Consider the following 12,851-nt stretch of genomic DNA (forward strand, 5'->3'; position numbering starts at 1 on the left):
GGCAGGTGTCATTAGAGCACAGTTAATAAAGTCATTTCATGAAATAATGGATAAACTAGGCACTCATCTTTTCGTGTTTCGCACGCTGGTCTCGTTGTGAACTCATGGCTCAATCGTCGAAAATCTAGGTAGTGATGATTCCAAGCTCGGATGCAAAGAGGCCTAGGTGTTATTCTGCGATATTCAAAAGTTTTATAGATGTGTTTCATAACCCATTCTTGAAGATTAAACTGTTGCAAGTTAGTGGTGGTGGTTATTGTTTAACGTCCCGTCGACAACGACGTCATTACAGACGGAGCGCAAGCTCGGGTTAGGGAAGGATTGGGAAGGAAATCGGCCGTGCCCTTTCAAAGGAACCACCCCGGCATTTGCCTGAAACGATTTAGGGAAATCACGGAAAACCTAAATCAGGATGGCTGGAGACGGGATTGAACCGTCGTCCTCCCGAATGCGAGTCCAGTGTGCTAACCACTGCGCCACCTCGCTCGGTTTTTGCAAGTTAGGACAGTGGTGATGTAAAAAAGCATTCAGCACTCCGAATTTAAGTTACACTTCTTTTTTATTACTTTTGTTGCAACATCACTTCACAATATAAAACATACTTGAAAATATCTTCCTCACTGTTAAAAGTTCACATTTCATAAACTGACTACAATTTGCGTCTTTTCAACATGACGATCAAGACCTGACTCTCTAATCACGGCTTACGCGCCCAAAAATCAGAGTTACAAGTACGTCAAAGATCATAGTGACAAAAAAAAGAATACACATAAGAATAATATCATTGCAATATTAACATATCGATGTATCGAAGTACCTCTACATTAATGAAATCAAATCTGAATGTTGTCACAGAAGTATGTTAACTACTTTACAGAAACACAGTAGAATATTGCTGGTATCGAGAGGTTGAGGTGAGGTGCCGTAATGGTTACGTAATTCGAGTTCCATTACAGAGTAACTGCAAAGTGTTCGTTTAGGTGCAGATGTACTTACGTAGACCTGGGCGGACGGGATAGAGATGCCGGCGCAGAAGCCGGTGAGGATGCGCGCGGAGAAGAGCATGGCGTAGTTCTGCGAGAAGGCGAGCAGCACCCAGAAGGCGACGAACAGCGGCGCGCTGATCATGAGGGTGCGCTTGCGGCCGAGCCGCTGCAGCAGCGGGCCCGACGCCAGGCTGCCCACGAACGCGCCCAGCGGCGGCACCGAGCCTGGCACAGCACGAACGTCATGTGGCAGCCGACAGACAAAGAGAAAAAAAGCAGCCACTCTGCTCACATACACTGGTTACCATTATTTAGGGAATCGTTCAAAAGTAAAAAGTACCTCTGGAAAATACGAAGCGTATGGTGTACCACAGGGTTCTATTTTGGGTCCACAGTTGTTTCTGATAATTGCACCGGACAAAAGTCAGTCACCGTGAGAAGACATCAGCACATACAGGAAGTACCTCTGGAAAATACAGAGTGTTACAAAAAGGTACGGCCAAACTTTCAGGAAACATTCCTCACACACAAATAAAGAAAAGATGTTATGTGGACAGCCAGCCGCTGGTGGCCAAGCGGTTCTGGTGCTACAGTCTGGAACCGCGCGACCGCTACGGTCGCAGGTTCGAATCCTGCCTCGGGTATGGATGTGTGTGTTGTCCTTAGGTTAGTTAGGTTTAAGTAGTTCTAAGTTCTAGGGGACTTATGACCTCAGCAGTTGAGTCCCATAGTGCTCAGAGCCATTTGAACCATTTGTTATGGACATGTGTCCGGAAACGATTAATTTCCATGTTAGAGCTCATTTTAGTTTCGTCAGTATGTACTGTACTTCCTCAATTCACCGCCAGTTGGCCCAATTAAAGGAAGGTAATGTTGACTTCGGTGCTTGTGTTGAGATGTGACTCATTGCTCTGCAGTACTAGCATCAAGCACATCAGTACGTAGCATCGACAGGTTAGTGTTCATCACGAACGTGGTTCTGCAGTCAGTGCAATGTTTACAAATGCGGAGTTGGCAGATGCTCATTTGATGTATGGATTAGCACGGGGCAATAGCCGTGGCGCGGTACGTTTGTATCGAGACATTTCCAGAACGAAGGTGGCCCGACAGGAAGACGTTCGAAGCAATTGATCGGCGTCGTAGGGAGCACGGAACATTCCAGCCTATGACTGGCGACTGGGGAAGACCTAGAACGACGAGGACACCTGCAATGGACGAGGCAATTCTTCGGGCAGTTCACGATAACCCTAATGTCAGCGTCAGGGAAGTTGCTGCTGTACAAGGTAACGTTGACCACGTCACTGTATGGAGAGTGCTACGGGAGAACCAGTTGTTTCCGTACCATGTACAGCGTGTGCAGGCACTATCAGCAGCTGATTGGCCTCCACGGGTACACTTCTGTGAATGGTTCATCCAACAATGTGTCAATCCTCATTTCAGTGCAAATGTTCTCTTTACGGATGAGGCTTCATTCCAACGTGATCGAATTGTAAATTTTCACAATCAACATGTGTGGGCTGACGAGAATCTGCACGCAATAGTGCAATCACGTCATCAACACACATTTTCTGTGAACATTTGGGCAGGCATTGTTGGTGATGTCTTGATTGGGCCCCATATTCTTCCACCTACGCTCAATGGAGCACGTTATCATGATTTCATACGGGATACTCTACCTGTGCTGCTAGAACATGTGCCTTTACAAGTACGACACAACATGTGGTTCATGCACGATGGAGCTCCTGCACATTTCAGTTGAAGTGTTCGTACACTTCTCAACAACAGATTCGGTGACCGATGGATTGGTAGAGGCGGACCAATTCCATGGCAGCCACGCTCTCTTGACCTCATCCCTCTTGACTTTCATTTATGGGGGCATTTGAAAGCTCTTGTCTAAGCAACCCCGGTATCAAACGTAGAGACTCTTCGTGCTCGTATTGTGGACGGCTGTGATACAATACGCCGTTCTCCAGGGCTGCATCAGCACATCAGGGATTCCATGCGATGGAGGGTGGATGCATGTATCCTCGCTAACGGAGGACACTTTGAACATTTCCTGTAACACAGTGTTTGAAGTCACACTGGTACGTTCTGTTGCTGTGTTTCCATTCCATGATTAATGTGATTTGAAAAGAAGTAATAAAATGAGCTCTAACATGGAAAGTAAGCGTTTCCGGACACATGTCCACATAACATATTTTCTTTCTTTGTGTGTGAGGAATGTTTCCTGAAAGTTTGGCCGTACCTTTTTGTAACACCCTGTACAAGGCGTGTGGTGTACCACAGGGTTCTATTTTTAGTCCAAAGTTGTTTCTGATAATTGCACCGGACAAAAGTCAGTCGCTGTGAGAAGACATTAACAAACACAGGTAGTGGACAAAAATATGGAAACACCGTGAGAAATGCATGCTACAAAATACATGCAGATGATAGCCAAGCCTGAAGATTGCACTGTTATATTTTACCATACACGGCAAGTGTGTAATGCTCTGCCGGCCGAAGTGGCCGAGCGGTTCTAGGCGCTACAGTCTGGAACCGCGCGACCGCTATGGTCGCAAGTTCGAATCCTGCCTCAGGCATGGATGTGTGTGATGTCCTTAGGTTAGTTAGGTTTAAGTAGTTCTTAGTTCTAGGGGACTGATGACCTCAGCAGTGAAGTCCCATAGTGCTCAGAGCCATTCGAACTATTTTTGTAATGCTCTCCACTCATTGCAAGTTGTGAGAACAGTGTTCTGTGTAGTTGTTACTGCATTATGTCAGAGCTAAGTGGGTAATTTGTTGGAGTTCGTATGGTGAGTGCTTCCATTACCAAGGTAACCGAAGTATTCAATGTCCCAAGGGACACCGTATCGATAATTTATGCCACATACTGGGTAAAACATCATTCGCTAACTCACTACGTGGACGAATGCATGTACTGAGCGCTCGTGATGGACGGTCATAGACGTTTATAACGAAAAATAAGAGGAAGACAGCGGCAAAAGTCGCTGCAGAGCTCAATGTCGCTTGGTGAACCCTGCCAGCACCAAACGGCTCCATAAAGCAGGGTATTACAGGGCGAGTTGGAATTCCATAACCACTTGTCAGTGGTTCCAATGTCATTACCAGGAAAACATGGTGGCCGAGTCGTAAAAACTGAATTATGGAAAAACGGAAGAAAGAAAAGCGGTCGGATGAACCTTGTTGCACAGCGTTTCCTACTTCTGGCCATGTTTATATCCCAAGAGAGAAACATGGTGGATTGTTCAGTGATGACTTGGGCAGCAGTATCGTGGTATTCCATTGACCCCACGGCTACTCTGGAAGGCTGCATTACTGCCAAGGATTATGTGACCATTTTGGGCGATCAGCTCCCTTCCATAGTTCAGTATTTGTTTCCCATTGGTGGTGCTGTGTTCCAAGATGAACAGGGCCTCTGTTCGTACAGCATGTAGCATCCAGGGCTGGCTTTGTGACCCCAAGAATAATTTGTCGCTTCTTCCCTGGCCACCTCAGTCACCACATGTCAACAATATTGAGCTTTTCTGGTCTCCATTCGCGAGAAGGGCACGAGATTTCAACCCACTTCCATCATCGTTACCTGAACTTGCCAATATTTCGCAGGAAGGGTTGTATAAGATTCCCTTAAAAACCATACTGGACCTGTATTTATCCATTCCAAGATGACTTGGAGCTGTTTTTCTACACATATTGGTCATGCTAATATGTTGTGTTTGTGGTATTTCGATAATTTTGTCCACCCGCTATATATCTATACTCCACAAGCTACATACGATGTGGGAAAGGGTACTTGTGGACATCGGTCATATCCTCCCCTTTTTTCTGTTCAAGGTGAGAGTGGTGCACAGAAAGAATGGTATTGCCAAGCGTCTTTGTGAGCTTCAGTGTCTATACTTTTACCTTCATGGTATTTCCACGAGATATACGTAGGAGGAAGAAATATACTGGTGTACACTACTGGAATTTTATCAGTAAACCACACCATGATGGAAAACTCCTGTCTTGCAGCATCTTCCACTGGAGATACTTGGGCATTGTGGCTCTTTTGCGCTTACTAAAAGTAAGTGAAACACACGTCACATCATCACTTGTATTACGTCAGCCAGAAAAACCTGACAAAGTTTTTACCTACACCGATTTCCATAAATTATGGAAAAATTAACAAAAATATTTCTCGAAAACATAACCCAGGTGGTGTACCACAGGGTTCTATTTTAGGCCTTATGTTGTTTCTGATAATTTCAATGGACGACAATTAGTCCCCTGAGAGGACATGTACATCTCTACTGTGCAAGGTACATTGCAGTGTGTGGCTCAAGGTATGTTGTGTGAAGCTATCACGTGCTTCTTTTTCTGCTCCAGTTGAAAATGGTCTGTGACGAGAATGAGTGTTGGTAGACCTCTGGGGTAAGCTCTAATCTCTCTTCTTTTGTCTTCACGATCTTTTCGCGAGATATACATAGGATGAAGCAATATATTAATTGACTTTTCTAGGAATTTACGCTCTCGGAATTTAACGTCAAACCACACCATCACAATGTATACGTCTGGCATTGGAATTGGCTGAGCATCTCCGTGACGCGCTTATTAAATGAACCTGCAGCGAAACACACTGCTCTTCTTTGGACTTTCTCTATTTCCTCCATCAGTGCTGTCTGGTTCCAGGCTGATGAACAATATTTGAGTAGTGGTCGAACGAGGTTTTTGTAAAGTATGTCCTCTGTGGGTAGACTACAGTTACAGAGAATTCTTCCAGTGAATCAGTCTTCAGTGTGCCTTATCTGTGATTAGGTATTCCTAGATGTGACTGCTTCCGGTGATTGTTCTGCAATCACGTCACCACACAGTAATGGATTTTGAGCAATGGTGTAATGTATCGATAAATCGATATGCTCTTATATGTGTCTCTAAGATGTTGCCCAACGAGTACAGCTCCATCTGGCGTGGCCTAGAGGGCCGGCTTGCTGGACCCTTAAGAGAGTATGACAGTTAGTATGATTAGTGGAGTATCAGTGGAGCAAACAAGGGGAAAGGTGGCGCTCTGGCGCCACCCACGTGTCTCTGTCTCTGTTGGCGTAAACTGGCAAGGATACGCAGGGATAATGTTGGCTTGTTGCAGTGCCGGATCTGTTTCTTGGTACTGAAGTCCACGCGTCCATAGAATTTGCAGGCTGAATTGTTTGAGCAGAAGTGTATGTGTTAAAAAGGGAATTTTGTTAGGGTTGCTTGTGCTCTGGCATCGGTGCTGTTTAGGGATCCTTCTTAGACCCACTCATTGTGGGTGCAGTCGGCTTGCAAAGCAGACTATTTATGCGATTCTGTGCACAGGCCTTGGGCTGCGAAAGCTCGCGCCGTTCGTCTTCCGCAGTGCTATTTCTTCCAAGCGCCGCCGTGGCATTTAACGCTGCTGTTCAAAGTTGGAATTTTAGAGCAAATCTGAGTCATTCTATTTGTTAATTGAAAGAGGCTCACTTTTTATAACCTCATTGCTTCTTTAAGTTATTTAATCATTTTACCAGTGGTTGAGATGTCAACGGTCATTCTTATTTAATGTAAATTTTAATTATTAAAATATTATTGTGTAACGCCGTAAGCCTACCATGTCATGTTTTATGAGATTTTAAATCTTTTGTTCTCCTTCTTTAGTCATTTTGTGTTTTAGTATAAGAATTTTCTGGCAGTGGTCTATTATGTGGTCGATTCACTTTTCTTAAATTTTTTTGTTAGTGTCTTCTGCTTATGAAGTTCTGGTAATTTTTATGGCTGTTTACATTTGGCTTGAAGTTTGTATCATTAGTCTTTTCTCTTCTGGTCTGCAAACAGCGACCGCGTGCGAGCTGTAGCTGACATTTTCTGCCATCACTGATTGTTGTTCGATATTCAGGTTACTTGTTGTTTAATTAAATTCTTAATTGTGTTTAATGTAATACAGTCTGTGCAGAACAAATTTGTGTGATGTACCAGTGAATGAACTGTTCCAAATCCCCACTGGTCTAGACGTCCCTCGTTTTTCTTCCTGGCCCAAATTAAGAGGCCGTATTTTCATTTCAGATCTTTCTGCCTATTTACGCCTCAGGCTAATACTGTGTAACAGCGTCTGTAGCTTTGACAGTGACCTTAGTTCAGCGGGAAAAGGACTCATCAAGTTTATTCACAAACACCACATCCAGCTGAAGCCACTCGTTGATGGTTAGATCTCGCAGAGCTACCAAACTGTGGGGGATGTTGATGATAAAGTTCCAACAGATGTTGCAAGTAGTCCCAACATTTTTTATAGGATTAAGGTCGGGTGTCTTACCGGAAAAGTCTAGGAGGTTCAAATGGCTCTGAGCACTATAGGACTTAACTTCTGAGGTCATCAGTCCCCTAGAACTTAGAACTACTTAAACCTAACTAACCTAAGGATATCACACACATCCATGCCCGAGGCAGGATTCGAACCTGCGACCGTAACGGTCGCGCGGTTCCAGACTGTAGCGCCTAGAACCGCTCGGTCACTCCGGCCGGCAGTCTTGGAGTGTTTGTCATACCACGAACTTATGCGTTCAGCCCTTCTTCTTGGTCCACAGCCCAGTTAGAATTAGTAGAAGAAGAGGCGACACCTGGTCACCAAGAAGGTTGAAATAAACTTCCTGGTTAATGTTCGCGTTAATTTGAATAAGTATTCCCAAGTCATCGTAAAAACACCCCCTCTAAACATCATTGAATCATCTCCAGCTTGAACTATACTCTCCACACAATAAAGCATAGGCCGTCGGTGCTCTTGCATCTTTTGGAAGAGGGCAATATGATGACAATATAACTCGGACAACGCTACACTCCTCCGGGCAGCTATTACCGAATTTCTGTGTTGCTTGGTCCCCTGAAGATGTAAGAGTACTCTTCGGCATTTGTCCCTTTCTTAGGTTGCATTCATCGCGGATCTCTTGCTCAGAGCAAAGTTAGAGGCAACTGGAAGAAAGCGCAGGAGACTCCCGTGTAGTCCTATAACAAGGGCAAGAGAATAGACCTGCAAAATCAATTAGAAGCTATTGAAATAAAATGACACCCTACACAGAGCAGGTGACCTGCAGTATAACACGGCGTGGGATCCAGTGGTCGCGCGGTTCAAAGGGACACATCGAACGCCAAGTCAATGATGACCATATGTCGCGATACCGCGAGCACCAGTGACGTCACAGCCGGCAGCCACTGTATATAACGGGGCACCGGCAGCCCAGTGGCACTCATGCCACTTGACAACGGTCAGGGAGTGCTTCGCCGAAAGCTCGTGTAATATTAATCACTTGATGAGGCTGGAAACTCGAGAACCTTTTATTCAATGTTGCCCCCACGAGAATCTGCATTCTTAAAGTTCACCTAATTTTTTCTCCACGTATCTGTTTTTCTTTTGTCTGCCCTTTATACATACAGGGTGTTTCAAAAATGACCGGTATATTTGAAACGGCAATAAAAACTAAACGAGCAGCGATAGAAATACACCGTTTGTTGCAATATGCTTGAAACAACAGTACATTTTCAGGCGGACAAACTTTCGAAATTACAGTAGTTACAATTTTCAACAACAGATGGCGCTGCAAGTGATGTGAAAGATATAGAAGTCTGTGGGTGCGCCATTCTGTACGTCGTCTTTCTGCTGTAAGCGTGTGCTGTTCACAACGTGCAAGTGTGCTGTAGACAACATGGTTTATTCCTTAGAACAGAGGATTTTTCTGGTGTTGGAATTCCACCGCCTAGAACACAGTGTTGTTGCAACAAGACGAAGTTTTCAACGGAGGTTTAATGTAACCAAAGGACCGAAAAGCGATACAATAAAGGATCTGTTTGAAAAATTTCAACGGACTGGGAACGTGATGGATGAATGTGCTGGAAAGGTAGGGCGACTGCGTACGGCAACCACAGAGGGCAACGCGCAGCTAGTGCAGCAGGTGATCCAACAGCGGCCTCGGGTTTCCGTTCGCCGTGTTGCAGCTGCGGTCCAAATGACGCCAACGTCCACGTATCGTCTCATGCGCCAGAGTTTACACCTCTATCCATACAAAATTCAAATACGGCAACCCCTCAGCGCCGCTACCATTGCTGCACGAGAGACATTCGCTAACGATATAGTGCACAGGATTGATGACGGCGATATGCATGTGGGCAGCATTTGGTTTACTGACGAAGCTTATTTTTACCTGGACGGCTTCGTCAATAAACAGAACTGGCGCATATGGGGAACCGAAAAGCCTCATGTTGCAGTCCCATCGTCCCTGCATCCTCAAAAAGTACTGGTCTGGGCCGCCATTTCTTCCAAAGGAATGATTGGCCCATTTTTCAGATCCGAAACGATTACTGCATCACGCTATCTGGACATTCTACGTGAATTTGTGGCGGTACAAACTGCCTTAGACGACAATGCGAACACCTCGTGGTTTATGCAAGATGGTGCCCGGCCACATCGCACGGCCGACGTCTTTAATTTCCTGAATGAATATTTCGATGATCGTGTGATTGCTTTGGGCTATCCGAAACATACAGGAGGCGGCGTGGATTGGCCTCCCTATTCGCCAGACATGAACCCCTGTGACTTCTTTCTGTGGGGACACTTGAAAGACCAGGTGTACCGCCAGAATCCAGAAACAATTGAACAGCTGAAGCAGTACATCTCATCTGCATGTGAAGCCATTCCGCCAGACACGTTGTCAAAGGTTTCGGGTAATTTCATTCAGAGACTACGCCATATTATTGCTACGCATGGTGGATATGTGGAAAATATCGTACTATAGAGTTTCCCAGACCGCAGCGCCATCTGTTGTTGAAAATTGTAACTACTGTAATTTCGAAAGTTTGTCTGCCTGAAAATGTACTGTTGTCCCAAGCATATTGCAACAAACGGTGTATTTCTATCGCTGCTCGTTTAGTTTTTATTGCCGTTTCAAATATACCGGTCATTTTTGAAACACCCTGTAAATTATCTGCCATTTTTAGTGTCAGAAGATGCACAAATTCTGTTCTTTCTGCAGATAACATAAGTAGACAAGTGTAGCAGTCCTCATAGCAGTTAGGTAGCTAACGAATTCTTTTGAAAATTTCGACTGATGTGTCATGTCAAATGTAACATTATAAAATTTTGACTGTAATCTGCACATATTAATAAGTATTTCTCATAACACTTTTCAATCTTTTAAAAAAAATCTACTCAAACAATGAAATGCAAGAAGTGTTAGACAGTGTTAAGTTTGGTTGGTTTGGGGGAGAGGACCAAACAGCGAGGTCATCGGTCCCAGCGGATTAGGGAAGGATGGGGAAGAAAGTCGGCACTGCTCTTTCAAAAGAACCATCCCAGCATTTGACTGAAGCGAATTAGGGAAATCACGAAAACCCTAAATCACGATGGCCGGAAGCTGATTTGAAACGTCGTCCTCCCGAATTCGAGGCCAGTGTGTTATCCACTGCGCCACATCACTCGGTTAGTGCTAAGGCTTTAGGGATACAGGTAGATCATAACAACCTTAACTCCAAAATTTCCACCCTTCGTTTAATGAAGCGAATTAATTCACCTACATCTTGACTATTATTGAAATATATGAAATAAAATCGACATAACTTTTGAACGGTTTGCCTTAGGACGTTCAAACTGCACGGTTGGCCGTGGGGTATGATGAGAATTAGAATGCGCTGTATGGTTTCGTTTATCGATGGACCCCATTTCATTTGCTTGCGTTCGTCAATAAGCAAAACTGGCACATTTGGGGGACTCAAAACCTGCATTTTGGGATCGAGAAGTATCTTCATCCTCAACGGATGACTGTATTACGTGCAATTCCCAGTCATGGAACAATCGGTATGACATTCCTTGATGGGACGGTGACTACCGACCGGAACGTGAAAGTTTTGGAAGATGATTTCATCCTCATTATCCAAAGTGACCTTGATTTCGTCAAGATGTGGTTCATGCAAGATAGAGCTCGACCCCGTCGAATAAGGAGAGTGTTCGATGTCCTGGAAGAGCACTTTGGGGACCGCATTCTGGCTCTGGGTTACTCAGAGGCCACTGGCATGGGACTCGATTGGCCGCCTTATTTTCCGGATCTGAACAAATGCGACTCGTTTTTTGAGACTATGTTAAAGACAAGGTGTACGGCAATAACCCCAAAACCGTTGCTGAGCTGAAAACAGCCATTCAGGAGGTTATCGATAGCATCGATGTTCCGACACTTCAGCAGATCATACAGAATTTCGCTATTCGTCTGCACCCCATCATAGCCAATGATGGCAAGCATATCGAACACGTCATAACCTATATCCGAATATCTGTAGTGACGATTACTTGTTGAATAATACGTGTGCACGCCGTAATTTGTAACGAATATAATTTTTTTTTCGTTGTTGTTGTTGTGGTCTTCAGTCCTGAGACTGGTTTGATGCAGCTCTCCATGCTACTCTATCCTGTGCAAGCTTTTTCATCTCCCAGTACCTACTGCAGCCTACATCCTTCTGAATCTGCTTAGTGTATTCATCTCTTGGTCTCCCTCTATGATTTTTACCCTCCACGCTGCCCTCCAATACTAAATTGGTGATCCCTTGATGCCTCAGAACATGTCCTACCAACCGATCCCTTCTTCTGGTCAAGTTGTGCCACAAACTTCTCTTCTCCCCAATCCTATTCAATACTTCCTCATTAGTTATGTGATCTACCCATCTAATCTTCAGCATTCTTTTTTTTCGTATAGTTCAGTAATTGTCACACTGTACATTCGTAATACACTTAATTATACATATAAGTGATTTAAGCATGAGGAAACTGGTTAGTCTCCATATTTTCATTCATAATAAATATATTTCCTGATGAGCTTTGTCGTTAACAATATTTATCTTGTCTGCGATCAGGACCATAAGACCATGCGATACTAAGCGTTCATGGTCATCCTCTGCCGATAGCGACATTAGGTGTTTAGAGGGGCGTGGCGTCAGCACACTGGTGTCGCTGTCAACTGTCAGCTGCTCTAACATTGCAGCCACTACTTCTCATTCAGGTAGCTCCTCAACTGGCCTCTCGAGACTCAATACACGCCGTTCCAGTCCTCCCACTGGAGAAAAAACTCTGATAGCGTCGGAAATCGAGCCCGGGTCCTCTGTAATATAGTCAAGCACCTTGGTTGCACAGTAATAGAGGTGTATAGTCTAATAAAATATTTGTACTGTAGTCTACAGTTTCACTTGACCAGTGCCTAGGAATTTCAAGACTTTACATTCATAAATTACTGCCAAAAGTTAGGATATTTCAAACAGTAACACACCTTCTCCATCTTCTTGTTCTTGTTCTTGTTCTTCTTCTTCTTTTCCGCCTTCTGTTGCTGCTGAAGTGCGTTAGGCCTTACTCTGCCTGTTGCAGCTACAGTTCGTCTTTCCATTCTTTTCCCAGTCTTTCAATGAAACGTTTATCTTGCTGAATACATTGCCAAAAATATAGCAGTGATCTTGATTCCTCCATTCGCAACACATGGGGTATTCATTTCTGCCCAATTTCTTCAACAGTTTCATTTATATCAAATATTTTCAATTCCTTCCTAATTTCTGTATTTCTTTTGTAATCTAACTTTCTGTACCCCGCTGCGTTTTTGAGGAATTTCATTTAATTGGCCTGTAATTTCAATTTCTATTTCCATTCACGAACGTTCACTCCCCTACAGGAATGTTTGTACCAACATCTATATTACTATGCATTAGAAAGACAAGCCGTCGTTTCACGTCGTTAGCAAAAATCTCGAAAAGCTCTTGACCGATCTGCTTCAAATTTTTACACAATTTTCTGATACCAATCGCAAGGACATGGGCTACACACTTTTCGTAAACGACAACGCGCAGGATTCCAGTGAAAAT

General features: G+C 44.2%; 1 protein-coding gene across 1 annotated transcript in view; it reads right to left on the reverse strand.

The window, feature by feature from the left end:
- Positions 1-12,851, reverse strand: part of LOC124778436 (facilitated trehalose transporter Tret1-2 homolog) — a 259,132-nt gene that overhangs the window by 92,209 nt on the left and 154,072 nt on the right. Inside the window, exon 3 of the mRNA XM_047253643.1 lies at positions 997-1,211. Coding sequence (XP_047109599.1) covers positions 997-1,211 — 215 coding nt within the window. The remainder of the gene's footprint in view (positions 1-996; positions 1,212-12,851) is intronic.

This window comes from Schistocerca piceifrons, chromosome 1, assembly GCF_021461385.2.
Source record: "Schistocerca piceifrons isolate TAMUIC-IGC-003096 chromosome 1, iqSchPice1.1, whole genome shotgun sequence".
NCBI classification, from domain to species: Eukaryota; Metazoa; Arthropoda; class Insecta; order Orthoptera; family Acrididae; genus Schistocerca; species Schistocerca piceifrons.